General features: G+C 40.8%; 1 protein-coding gene across 1 annotated transcript in view; it reads right to left on the bottom strand.

Moving 5' to 3' along the window:
- rbpjb (recombination signal binding protein for immunoglobulin kappa J region b) overlaps positions 1-14307 on the bottom strand; it is a 40837-nt gene that overhangs the window by 12284 nt on the left and 14246 nt on the right. The window contains exon 2 of the mRNA XM_041030788.1: positions 5386-5424. Coding sequence (XP_040886722.1) covers positions 5386-5424 — 39 coding nt within the window. The remainder of the gene's footprint in view (positions 1-5385; positions 5425-14307) is intronic.

The raw sequence follows: 14307 nt of genomic DNA, 5'->3' as shown, positions 1-14307 counted from the left end.
TTGCTTCTATGTGCTTAAATATATATTTTTTCTTTTGTTTATATTACATGACAAAACCTTCCTCCAGGGATTAAGTGAACAATACACTCGCAAGTGTTGTCCTCAAGTGCACACACACACACACTAAGCCCTGGGAGACTCCTGAGCTCATTGCTCTGATTGATTATATGAAGAACACACAGTTCAGATCTGCTGACGTCAGGCCTGCAGGGCATATGACACTGGACACCTCCTGCAGGAAGGGTGACGACACAGATAAAGCGCCACCCGGCACCCACACACAAGCGCATCTCATTCATGGTTCCTGGTCAGTATTACATTCATATTAGCAGTGAAATGGAAATTAAACAGCTACTATTTTGATCATCTTACGTTTTTGTTTTTTTTTTCCTTTTTATTTCACATCTCTGTCTCATTAGACAGCAACAGCTGAGACACAGACAGGAAACATGGGGGAGACCGAGGTATGATAAGAGAGCTAGTCCAACAAAACAAGCACGAAATGTAATGACATCACCTCATGTCACCTTGTGTTACTGGGAACTGAACCGAATTTAATGCACAAAACAATTAATTGACTAATCGAGACAAACGACAGGCAGGTTAACTGATAATGAAAATAACTGTTGTTGTGATTTATATAAAGTAGTATCGTTCAAAAATCAGGCTGATGTGCATGTGATCCATCCCACTTGCTAATATTTCCACTTGACTGGCATCTTACAAACCTTGTTCATATCCACCAATTTCCCCCTAAAGCTAAAATTTCAATCAGCCACAAGCCTCTGGCTTTAAAATCAATGTCACTCTACATTTGGGTAAAGACGGTGAGCAAATATTAAAATCCACTGCCACACAGTTACTACCAGAATCTCATTCTTGTGTCGGGGATGTTACGTGCGACTGCTCTGGCTTGTGGTTAACACCGTTTCAGTGCTCACCAAACCATTCCACTGTGGCTGAGCTGGGGAAAGACCATTCCCTGTCAAGACAGACAAGCTTCACTGTAAGATTAAGCTTTCACTGGCTCTTTATATACTGTCATCTGCAATGTCCTCTTAGGCATTGATATTCACCTCACAGTTCCCTAAAAAGACTTCTGAATAGATAACCAAGATGCCCCACATGTGGCATTAATCAAATGGAACAGTATAGCCTGTGATCAAATGACAAACACAAACCCAGTGGTGGGTCCATCTTTACAAACTTGTGCTGTGTAGCAAAGCATTGTTCAAACCCACAGGATTTTATATTCAATTCTAGTGGAGAACCCAAGGTTTACAAAGATACCAAACACGCCAGGCTGGATTTGGGGGAAATGTGTATACCATCTGATGTAATGCTGGAGGGTTTGAATATTTTACTGAGTAGACACAAAAATATATATGTCACAATGTCATAGACAATGTCAGAGTGGGGATTTTTTTTTTTAACAGATCTGGGGAAGATGGGGAAAATCAGCATCATGAAGTCAAGATTTCAAGACATCAAGAGCATATGCAAATGAGGGGAAAAACAATCACTGAAACAGACCTTAATGGCAGTGACACCCAAAAAGTCATAATAGTAGGGATCAGTGACACCATGGGGTATTACAGGGACGTCTGACTAATTATTCATCTCTTACACATACTGAAACACAGGCACACGCACTCTCTCAGATAGAGATTAGGTCTCTTCCTGAGAGCTGAAGATGGAAGGAGAAGTGAGAGAGACAGTGACCAGTTTAACTTCCTATGCAAGAGTAGCGTGCAGACACACAAGCTGACAAAGAAATCCGACACATATACACGCATATACTTACGCAGATAAAAAAAAAATTGACAGAAATAAATGTAACACAGCAAATAACATTTAGGACAGGATCAATAGAAAATCAATACCTTATTTCATCTGATTTCATCAGACACAGGAAGTGAGGGTAATGGGCAATTCAATCTTAACCGAACTAGAGGCTCGCTCGCTCGCTCGCTCGCTCGCACGCACGCACGCGCACACACACACACACACACGCACACACACACAAAGCCACATCCACATGCAAAATAAAGAGCAGCACACAACCAGGGGCAAGCAATGACAATGCAGCCATGCATCAAACGAAACAAAACAAACATATTTTTTATAAGAAAGACTAGTGGTTCACCAACTTTGTGATGTGGATGGGGGCTTTTTTTTTTTTTTTTTTAACCTGCCTGAACTAACAAGACAAATGCGCATTTACTCCTGACACTTATGCAACATGCAGAAAATAAAAAAGACAAAGAAGTAAATCAACATTAACAACAGCAGAGAAGCAAACAACCAGACGGAGCAAGCGTCAGACAAGTGGTAGACAAGGATCAATATTTAGATTGAGAAAATTTCCTAAGGAGCATAAAGCGAAGAAGAAGGGACAACAGAGGTACAGACCGAGGGAGGGAAGAGAGGCAGAATGAGACACAAATATAAAGAAAAGAAAAACCAAAAAAAAAAAGGAAATGTTTGAGAAGTGAGACAAAAATGTGTCAGACGGATTTACAAATAAAGACTTATTCAGCAGCAGGAACTATGGGGGTCAGGCGAGTGTGTGTGTGTGTGTGTGTGTGTGAGGAGGGGCCGGGTTAAGCCAGGCTACAGATGCAGTGAAGCAGACAGGCATCTGTCCCATACATCTGCCACAGCGTCTACAGCAGAGTAGGACTGTCACAAGACCCCCTGTGAACACACACACACAAAGACACACACACACACACACACACACACACGGACAAAGTGGCGAGGCATATTAATACACACGTGTACTGTGAAACAGCTCAATTAAGATGATCAGACTGCAATTAGTGTGCGCCTTTGTGCATCACAAAAGGTAGATTACACACGTCCGCGGTGTCGGGCTTGGGTTAAGACATTCACAATCAGCCACTTCAGGATGCTCAGCCTCCTTGAAAAACGTATTCTCCATTTATGAAGTGCCTGTTCGGTGGTTCATATCTGACCTCCAGAAGCCCCTCGTGAGCCTCTAAAAAAATTGATAGGAAGTTGCGTAAAAAAACAGGATCTTGCAGCAACTTTTACTAGATCTCACCTCTGATACCTTACTAAGTAAGAACTATAGAAAAACAAAGACTTGTATATTCTTCACAGTGGCAAAAGTGTACAGCATCAACAGCCAATGAGGGGAAAAAAAACAAAAATAAATATAGGCTGAATGACAGCGAGACAAAGTTCACATTTGAACCAACCACACATTTCTTATCAATAACAATACGAGGCAAAACATGCAAACGAGAATAATTCGAGAACAAAAAAAAATGTAAATGCTAGAATTCAGATTTCAGACCAAACAATAGCCTGGACCAAATCAATTGTCACTGGAGTTTTATCTCAGTCTGAATTTAAGAGTTTCTGACAAAGGAGCAGATAACTAAAAAACTGTTTCAACTGAGCGTTTCCATCTGAGGAGATGGATTCTGCAGAGCTGGCCCTTCCTCCGTTGTTTGGGAGAATAAGCCCTTGAAGGGGCGGTTCCCCTAACAGAGGAGGCAGCTTATCCAGCCTGTATGCTTATGTGTTGTGTCAGTTTGTGTGTAGATTTGTGCATGTGTATCTGTCTGAATCTGAGATGTGTGTGTGTGAGTGCATGTCTGTGTGCACTCATTTCCAGTGTATGTGTGTCACGTATTGTATTTCCAGTCGAGTAGCCTTCCTGACAGGGCGGCCCTGCAGGACCCGGAGCTTTAGCTGCCCTAAAAAGCCCCTGCAGGACGGTGCACTATTTTAGCTGTCTGTGCTGCTGCCTGACAGAAAACCATGGGGCTGTTGCTGCTGCAGGAAGGGGGACAAGTGGGTGCGAGTGAACATGCAGACATGAAGACACTGAGGCAGATTCATACAGACAAACACAAAGAACAAAACACCATGATACACAGGGGTACAAAGACACACACTTAAAGGAGTTGTGCCTTTTGGTTCCTCTGTAAAATGTGTTTTGTGTCCATCAGATTTCTGGCCATCGAAACCATCCGACAAATGGAGGGGCCAGTGCAAGCCAGCGGACTGGCAGCACATAAATGAAGAGGGGGACACATCAAAAGGTGCTGGGGCCCCTTTTTCCAAAACCAAGCCTCGGCTGTTCCAGAAAATATGCAACCCCTCATTTTCCCCACTGAGTGCCACGCGCAGAGACGAGCACATGCACACACACACACAGGCGTGCAGAAAAACCCATGCCTGCTCACAGTAACAAAGAGAAACACCAACAAGAAAACAAGTGCATATGTACACACACCCATTTACCCTGCAACACACACACACACACACACACACAAACCTCCAGAAGCAAGCCACAACATCCATCAACATTCTCTGTTCACCCAAATGTTGCTCCAAATGACTTGGAACAAACATAAGAGGAAAAGAATAATCAAAAACTTGCAGCGCTGCTAGACCAAGCCATGCTGAACACAACGCTCAGTACAGTGCATACGGAGTGCAAGTGTAGACTGCAAGTCTTTGGAAAGGATGACTTATTGCCTTTCTTTCTTTACAAACAATTGCAAGACATGGGGTTCATTTCAACACAAACATATTAAAGCCTGTCTCAGAGGACTTCGGAGTGAAAGACTACAGAGATCTAACTAATAAACCATCAACAGTATAACAAATGTGATGTAACATGGCAGGGGTCAGATAACAGCTGTCCATTGCTATAAGAATGGATGAGCAGGCCAGCATTACACAGGAAAACTACCCATGCAATGTTGTTGCTTTGGTAATAAACTTGTGGTTGTTGTTGTTGTTGTTGCAGCAACAACAAGCAGCCAATCGGTGCTGCATTTACTCTGTGGTCTTTCAAGTTGCATATCTAGCTTAATCTGAATCACCACTCTGGGAAATCACCAGTAGAAATTAACTTGGAAATCACCACCAAAAACGATCTACTCAGCGTACCAGTGCTGACTGATGCCTTTGTATTTTTATTTTTTCCATTATAACATAAATTTGGACGTGTGGCAGGGCCATGCACCTCTTGACCAATTGATATTTAAAGTTTCATAAATTCATAATCCCTGTCAAACTCTGTGGGTGAAGGCGACTGTCAAATACAGGTGTTTCAATGTCAACATGAGTGGTGTTAATATAAACTAAATATTCTACAGCATGCAGGAGTTTGTCTGTATTACCCCATCGTATTCAACTGTTTTTGAGTTGCTCTGAAAAAGTGAGCTCTTTGCCGTGAACTCATTTATTTAAGAAGCGAGAGGTGTTGTTCTCACTTGAGTTGAAAAAAATATGTGTCTACACCACACACACACACAGGCTGACCTCCAAATACTACTATTACAACAAACAAGGTTTTAAGGGAAGATTATGCTGTGTGCACGTGTGTGTTCACAGACTCACCTTGTTAGGCGCTGTGGCTGAGGGCGCTCCCCGAACTTCCTGCAAATACACAAAGTGAGAAGAAAACATGAGTGGGCTGGTTATCAACCACAAACACACACAGAGTAAACACTGCATTACACAATGGCGCACATATACAAACACATACACACACTGTGGCCTTGACAGTGTGGTGGCACTGTGCTCGAACAGAGGCAAAGTGACAGGATGTGTATTTTCTTGTTTTCATGGCTGCAGGCAGGTTAAAGCAGGAGTACAGACACTGAACTTTATTCAAATTAATTCCCGTCAATGGCATGTCAAAACAAGTCGCGCATCAACAAAAAAAGCTCCTCTTGTTTCAGATTTGACTAAACATAATAGTCACTATTGCTATTTTATTTCAACTCAAGTGCAACGGCAACAACTACAACTCGCGGGCGCCAATCCACATGAACCTCGACAAGAACGTGAGATTACAGTGGGTTCACAGATTGCTCAGAGGACAATTACGCAAACCATTGCCTAGGTTTTTACGACCTACAGGTTTAAATGTCTAATAAACTGCAGATGTGGTGATACAGATCTCATTGTTTATGACGAACAGATATATGCCGGAATTGTAAAAATGGAACAAGTGCATCTGACTGGATTATTTCCTGACGCAGCTTCCAGTTCAATGGTGCATAATAGTGGAGGGTAAATTTCACTTGGTCTGAGGCAACATGCAGCGTTTTTGAAAAACAGACCACTGGGATAAAACATGGGGAACACCTCTATACTCTAAAAGACATTAGGTACTAAAAGTTCACCATGGCACAGTGCTTTACAGATGAACAATGTGTTTTTTAAATCTTAAAACTAATTAATTTAAATTTGTACACAAAGTCACTGTGAAATGCAGCAAAATATATAAATGTCTGAAAATGACTGATTTTTTAAAAACTTTTTTTGGTAATATATAAAGTAAAATATTAACAGTTTAGTAACCTAAAGACAGTTTTCTCCTGCCCGTAAGTGAACTGAGACGTTCTGCAAACTAACGATTCAGCGCTTTTCTAAATAGGTCTGCTGCGTGTCCATGGTGCAAACCTACCTCACATGACACACAGGAAACGCAGTTCAACTTTTCCAAGTATTTAACTCAACCTATTTAACGGTAAAAATGTCTGCAATGCCACAGGGTGCAGGGCTGGTCCGAGGCCCATTAAAAGATGATCTATGTCGTGTACCTCCAAATCTGGGAGAATGACACACACATAACGGTCAGTTTCACCTCTAAAAAATTAATACATCTCTCTGATGTCTCCTCACCTTACTTCTGTTGATACTGTGCCCTTTTTCGCTTCATATCTTAACGATATTACCGTAAATTAATCATCCATTTCCAGTATTATGACAGCATCATATACTTTCGCATACTGTAAAGATTCTATCCTAAAAGTGGACTGATAAAGTAAAATTCAGCCTCCTGGAAGCCTGTTAAATCACTAAACTGAGGCTGAGTCATACCTGACAACTCTTAGTCATGCATTGTATGTAACAAGGAAACCACAGCCAACAATTGTACAGAAAAGAAGTGTAGGTTTGCAACATCACAGCTGAGGACACCTATTTTCTGGTCAGCTATCCTTTTTTGGTAAAAAACTGACATCGTGCGCAACATATTACAAGTAACATGGTCTGGTCTGCATTCACTGAACACTACACTAATTTCTTTGTTTTATTAATCTACACATTAGAAATTTCTTGCCTCTTCCTCTCTATAGGTTCTTTTTCATGAACCATTCAGTAAATTACCCTTAGCTCAGCATACCCTATGAACCAAATAGTTACAGTCTCGTTACTGCTGTTCAATTTTTCAAGAAAAAAAAAAAAAGGTGTGATACTCCCACACCCCTTCTCCGCAATCTTTCCTTTTCCATCAAGACGTAAGTAAGTTTCAAAGCCAGTTATGTTTCATTTTGCAGTTCAGGGGATTAAAAACATGAGTGAACGGTTTATAAAACATCCATGTTTGGCACATGGTGCACTGAAGTAAGAGCCAGGAGACTGTGCCAGTTTTGAATCAAGAACCAATTCTAAATACAATCATAGCACAGAGAATCAATTAATCTGCATCATTACTCATTAATCTATTATTTTTAATACTAATTGCTTAATTGTAAAAAATAGTGGAAAAACTTCCATTATAACTCCTCACAGACCAAGGTCACATCTTCAAATGTTTTACAGTCCTAAACATATGACAGAAGCTAGAAACATATATTTTTACAAATATTTTGACCTAAATTAATTTTGTTTACTGTATGTTCGTCTATTACACCACTACAGTGGCCCTCAGCTTATGGCACATGGCTGGCACAAGGAGGTGGTACATGTATGCAGCATGCAAGGGTGATTGCATAGAGGGGCGTGTGTGAACATGTGTCTACAAGAAGGGTACAGTGCGAGTAAATCAGATTTTCTCCTAGTGTAGGATGTGGTAGCTTTGCATGCTGCTGATAAGTATGTCAATACATCTAGCATGTCATCAATAAACACAGTGTGTGTCACTCAATTGGTTAGGGGTTTTGGCAGGTACACTGTGAAATTAAAAAAAAAAGCACACAAACACAAATTGAGGGATGAAAATACCCCCCCCCAAAAAAAAGCAAGGAAAAGAGGCAAAGGGGGGATAAAGGGCAGGAGGAAGAGAGAGAAGCTGAAAACATGATTGGTGCAAGAGCCAGAAGGAGGGAGTGGAGGTGGAATAATTATAAAGGAGGGCAATCAATAAGGTTCCCACAGTGAAACATTGATGCCTCAACCAGCTAATGGATTCCAGACGGCTCTCTTCTCCCTCTCCTCCTCCCCCTTTCTAAACCTCAGCCCCCTCCACTGCAAACAGTGAGCGATGGAGGAAAGGATACTGCAGGGAAAGTCTAGGGTGAGATTAAAGGCGAGGCAAGAAAGAGTGTTGTGGAGAGAGAGAGAGAGAGAGAGAGAGAGAGAGAGAGAGAGAGAGAGAGAGAGAGAGAGAGAGAGAATGGGATCTATGTTGAGATGAAGTGCAAGGATTCAGTGGTGTATATTCAGGGAGAAAAAGCAAGTGAAATGGTGGAAGACAGAGCATAGGAAGCCATGTCTCCACACAAGAAACCTGACTTAGTCATGGCAGCATTTACTCGCTATTTTTTAAACATTTGAAAACATCCATCATTAAAAAAAACAATCTAGGCAAAAGCCACTCTGGCACATGATGGATGTTTTTTGTGCACGTTTTCTGTGTGTGTATTTACAGTGTGCACACATCAAAATTCATGTGAAGCATCGCACAGCAGAAAGAATTACAAAGGCGGTCAGAAGTGTTATAGAGAGTGGGGTTTGCAAGTTCTGTGAAAAACCACGGTCCACGATTCCTATCACCTCCACAAGCTCAAACAAAGACACAAACACCAACAAGAAAAGAAGACCAAACACAGGAAACCGCAAAAGGTAGAGTTGCAAAGGCAAAAGAAAGGCACGCCGACTGCTGCATCTGCAGTTTTTCGAGTTAGCCTGTCTACAGAAAAATTGCACTTTTTGTGGCAGAGTTCACGAAAGTTTAAGCTCAGAAATCTGCTTTATAATCACCATTCAATATCAGAATGACTTAACACGTGAAGGCTACAACAAAGTTGACCTGAGTCCCGAAAACAAGATACTCTCAATCATGAGCTTTCATGTGTTGCTCTATCATTTTATAACACTTATTGCCATTTTAGGATTTTATTTATTTTTATTGCCTGTTTTTATTCTATTTGTTTAACTTTTCTTAACTTTGTTTCCTCATTTTAATCCTTTTTTTTCTCTTTTTGTGAAGCAACAAGGTCTCGATCTCTGCAAAAGTGCACCACAAGTAGTTACTAAATACATGCCCGCAAAAAAAAAATCATCGCATCTTTTTCCTTTGCACATGGTGCCCTATGACGTGTCCTGCAGCATCAAATGCAGGCAAATGTAACAACAAACGCTGATGTTTTTCTTTTTTTTGCCTCTAATGCACACACAGACAGCCTCAATGCAGGCCAGGGGTCAGTGGAGGAAAAGGAAACTGTGTGAACACTGTGTTAAGAGGAGTTTTGTCTGATTTGCTCACCATCCGTTATGACTACTCTCCCTTCCCTCCCTCCTTCCTTCCTTCTCCTCATCCCCTGCTTACTATCACTTATTCCGCAGGACACAATGAGGGTGAGAGACTCTGCGGCCAAGCAGTGGTGAGAAAACAAGCAGCAATATAGGATTCACTATAATAAGACAGCTGGCAAGAGGGGTTAATTTCAGTAAGTGGAGGGACACAGATAGACCATCTTAAGGATATAGAGCAAACTGATGTAGTTTTCTTTCATATTTATTTCAATACAGTTGAAATTTAAAAAAAAACAACAAATTTTAAGGACTTGTTTGCTTGACAGTGACCATCCTGATACTTGTTTTATCATAGTGTCTGTGTTCTTACTTTCTCTCTCTCTCTCACTCTGTGTCACTTTACTTCAGCGTGTCAGGCAAAGTATAATAAATAAGCAAAACGGTAATACGACAGCTGGAAACTGCTTCATTTAACACTGCACACAGCGGCATTTTTCCATATGTATCTCAGAGCTACATGATGCAGAACTGTTGAACTGACTGAACTGCTGTCACTAAACCCACAAAAAGAGAATATGGGGAAGCAATATTTTCCGTAGACAATCTTGTCTATTAAGCACTTTAAAGTTCAAGAGCACTTTCCTTAGGGGTATGCTGGTTGTTTTGCAAAAAGCAAAGCACAGCTTGAATACATCATCTCTTCTCCCTCATCGTTCCAGTCAAACTCTCAATTTAAAAAAAAATTCAGATGCAACACAGTGAAGTGCTGCCTGCATTTTTTCCCCCATTTTAAAAACCCAAACCAAACTAACTGCCTCCAAATAACAGTGACATTATTATCCACCCCGCAGGATAAAGCATTGTTACAGAACATCTAAATGTCATTATTATTATTGTGCAATTTTGGCAGCAGCGTTGTTCATGTTCCCTCGAGAATGACTGTATAAACAGACACTACACCACCTCCTTCTGCGCAAATCCAAACCTCTTTTGAGCCTCTCTGCTTTCACAATTTGTAAACCATCAGACTAATTTCAGATACTTTATTCATCCTTTCCAGGTCTGTTTATGAACCCTGCGATGGGGCTTTTTTACTCTGGCAATCTCCTAACAGGAACTTGATAGGCCTATTAAACTTCTAAGCCAACTCACTGTTAGCTTACCCTGGCACAGTTACTAATGGTGTGTAACCATTAAAAGTGTGCCAAGGCCAGTGAACTGGTATAAGATGGGACTAACAGTTGTTCCATTTACATGTGAGTAGTGGAAGAGGATGTCCTGACTCAGAGTGATGACACCGCTGGCTTACAGAGGTGCACTGATAGTGGCCTGCGACAATCAAAACAAAATATTAGCACTTAGGTCATAAACTGTTCTAATACAGCCTCTCGATAACATGTAATTCGGTAAATACCGAAGCAGGACAGTCCACTTTGAGAATGTTTTTAAAAGACCATACTGCTCGCTGAGCCAAGGAAAGGAAAGCTGGGGCAGCAGTATAATGCTAACACAAGACTATCAGAAAAATTCAAGATCACTGTCAATCATTTAAATTGTCATTTAAACAACAGTTAAATGTGTTTTACCACTATTAAAATTCTATTTTGTTTAAAGGCAGACTTCAGATTACAAGACATTCCCAGTAAATAAAAGATTTTAAATGGTAATTGCCTGGAGTCAGTGCTTTTTCCATTTACTTTTACAGACTCTGGCTGGCAGAAGCACCTTTCTACGCTTCATCTGTTTCCCTGACAGGCTCGTGACTGACGGATTGAGGGTCCTAACGGAACCACAGAGTGTGTTAAAAGTTTTGAGACGCAGACAAATCAGGGAAGTATAACGCACTCACACCTGTCATGTCACCTGTTTGTTCGCCTGAATGCACATAGTGCTTCATAGTATAAAAGATTAGAGCCTGATTTCCACTCTGAAGCAACTTTGCAAACGGAGATTGTCGGCATTGACTTTTACAGTGATGGATTATGTTCACCAAACGAATTGTTCTCTGTGCTGTTTGGAACTAAACTGTAGACTGAGAGCCATGGGAAAATTTACAAAAGCTCCTCCATCCTGCCAACAACAATATTCTGAGGGAAAAATAAAATGCTTGTAATGTTGTTGGAGTTATGTGGGCATTAAAATGTTAAGACTGGTTATTATCATTCATGAGATGTACTTCATTCATACGGGTGTGGCCTTTCAAACTACAAACTATCCCAAAAGTATGATCAGAATTATCATCAGTGATTCCCAAGATATTTTTAACATATGACAGATTTTATTTCAATACTTGCTTATATTAGCAACTTTGCCAAGTTAAATCCTAAAATAAAATTTCTATAATTTCGGCAGTTTTAGGATACACACACACACACACACATATATATGTCCAGCAATATGCAGAAACTGACACCTCACTGACACCTCAATTTCTCAGAGGCTAGGCACAAGAGCAGCCAGAGGGTGACAGACCATATTTTTGTAGTAGCTTATTAAAATCTAACACCTCTAACCAAGAGCAGATACGACTCAAAGACACAGAGTGAAACTCCACACTAAACCTCCCCTCAGGCCTGTTTCACAGAACGCACACAAAGCCGCAAACACTCGAGTCATAGTGAGCATCTCTTAGAAGAAAAAAATCATTTGTCAAATCTGGACCAGAGGTGGTTGACAGTAAGGCACAGATATCCAGTCAGCCTGAAAGCAAACTAGGAGAAGACTAGGAGAAGATCATATTTTGGCCTTTATTTCTCTTTACTTGATCTTAAGATTTATGCCAGTGGTTTCTGATGTTAGTAACAGCCAGCAATACGACAACAACAATTAATGGGTAGATCTTGTAAAATCCAAATGTACATGCAGCTTTATGACTTTTTAAAAAAAACACTTTTTTCATACTGTGCCAGACTGATCTGCACAGTAACCTTGTTTTGATTTCATGTTTGATAATCACTAATTTTTCAATCAATAATGCCCCAAATTTTCAGGGTCCTCAAATGTTAGGTTTTCTTTACTATATATATATATATATATAGTTTTTCTTTATAAATACTAATGAGCGTTAAATGCGGTAGTTTCACTGATGAATCACTTCTCATATGTCTATTAAAGGTAACTGTACTATGCAAGTGCATCTGCAATGCAGTGATACACAAGTGGATGCATAAAATTAACCTCTGGATGGAGCCGGGTGGGGAAACAGGGTGGGTTCTCTCGTCGTTCTTTGACACTTCGTATGACATATGAGGCTCTGGTGACAGTTAGGCTGCTATGAATAGAGCATCGACCACCCACCTCCACATGCTAACACACAAACACATGTAACACACGTCAACACATGCGAACGCAACGGGGGTTTGATTGAGGGAGTGTGAACCCAGCTTGCTGTTCATAGAGGGATGTGTTTGACAGCTGTGACTGACAGTCCAAACACCGCTGAGGAAAAAACACGCATCAGCACCCGAAGGCTCAGAGGAGACCAAAATACACACCCTGACATGTCCTCGGCACTGTGTGCCAGACTGAAAAGGCGCACACGCTAATGCAAAAGTGCACAAACTCGCACAAACAAATTTGCTTTTTGCTCTGTTGCTCGAGTTTGTATCTGATACATCTCTAATAAAACAGGGGAAAGGTTAAGTTTTCTAAAAAATTTGGTGGGAACACATGTATAGTAGCATTGCACAAAGAAAGACACAGCTTAAAATTTGCCATAAATAACTAAAAAGGGAGATAAATGAGCCTTTCTACAACCTCCTTCATGCCTACTTGACCATCAACAAACACTATTAGCACCAAATATGAGAGATAATGTATAGCAGACAAGGCTAATCACATTTTTAAAGAAGGTATAGAGCCACTGTACTGTATGTTAGTACCACAACATCCTGATGGAGGAGCATAAATCCCCCAGCTCATCTCTGCACAGATACTATATTAAATGCCAAACACTATACAAAACACTACAGGAACTACTCCTTTTCGTGGGAACTGGGAGACACTATGCAGGAAACGATTCCTCCCCTCACAGGAATAGAGACACTAACATCACCAGTGACCTCAGCTCTATGCAAGAAATGATTGTTCTTAAAGGTGAGAGTGCCTGATCAGAGTTGAACCTAATTAACCTGCAGTGTAAGTGGAATTTAAATGTGCAGTGACTGAGCTTTTGTGTGTTGCTCAAGAATGTGTGACTTCTAATGAACACACTGGGTGTTGGCAATACCATAAACTTGTTTGCGAAATGTAATGCATGTTAGGTTACAAAATATGTGAGCAATCAAAGGAAATGCTGGCGAGAGATAAATGATAATCTGTGTTTTACTTTGAGTTGACAAGAATCAAAAACTTGACATTTTCACTGTAGAGTAATACCAAAAACTGTTAAGAGCTCACTGGAATCTAATGACATATGCAACTTAGGAAACTTGGTTGCATAAGAGCTCCAAAATTAAATCACTCACAAAAACTTTTTGGCAGCATAAAACAAACTTGAGCTCTGATGCTGTGGAAATGATAATATGTGACACCTTTGGCTGAGCACTTTCATGTTTTGTCTAGATAGCAGATAGACAAACATACGCAGGCACACACGCACACACACACCTATCTTTTGTAGAGCTAGCGATTCCCAGGGGACCGAAACACAACACACAGACGCCAGACGCCATCACTCATATGCTCAAGGTCAAGGGTTAGGGGGTGACCTCTAGGGTCAACAAGCAGGCAATGTGTTCATGCACCAGTGTGCATGTGAATGTGGCCTGAAAGACTCAGAAAATATAAACTTGCTTAAAGTTAGACTGAACATAAGGCAAAGGAGGCCTCACA

The sequence above is a fragment of the Toxotes jaculatrix genome, chromosome 23 (assembly GCF_017976425.1).
Source record: "Toxotes jaculatrix isolate fToxJac2 chromosome 23, fToxJac2.pri, whole genome shotgun sequence".
NCBI lineage: Eukaryota > Metazoa > Chordata > Actinopteri > Toxotidae > Toxotes > Toxotes jaculatrix.
The sequence above is the reverse complement of the archived record's forward strand: the minus strand, read 5'-3'. Positions and strand labels throughout refer to the sequence as shown.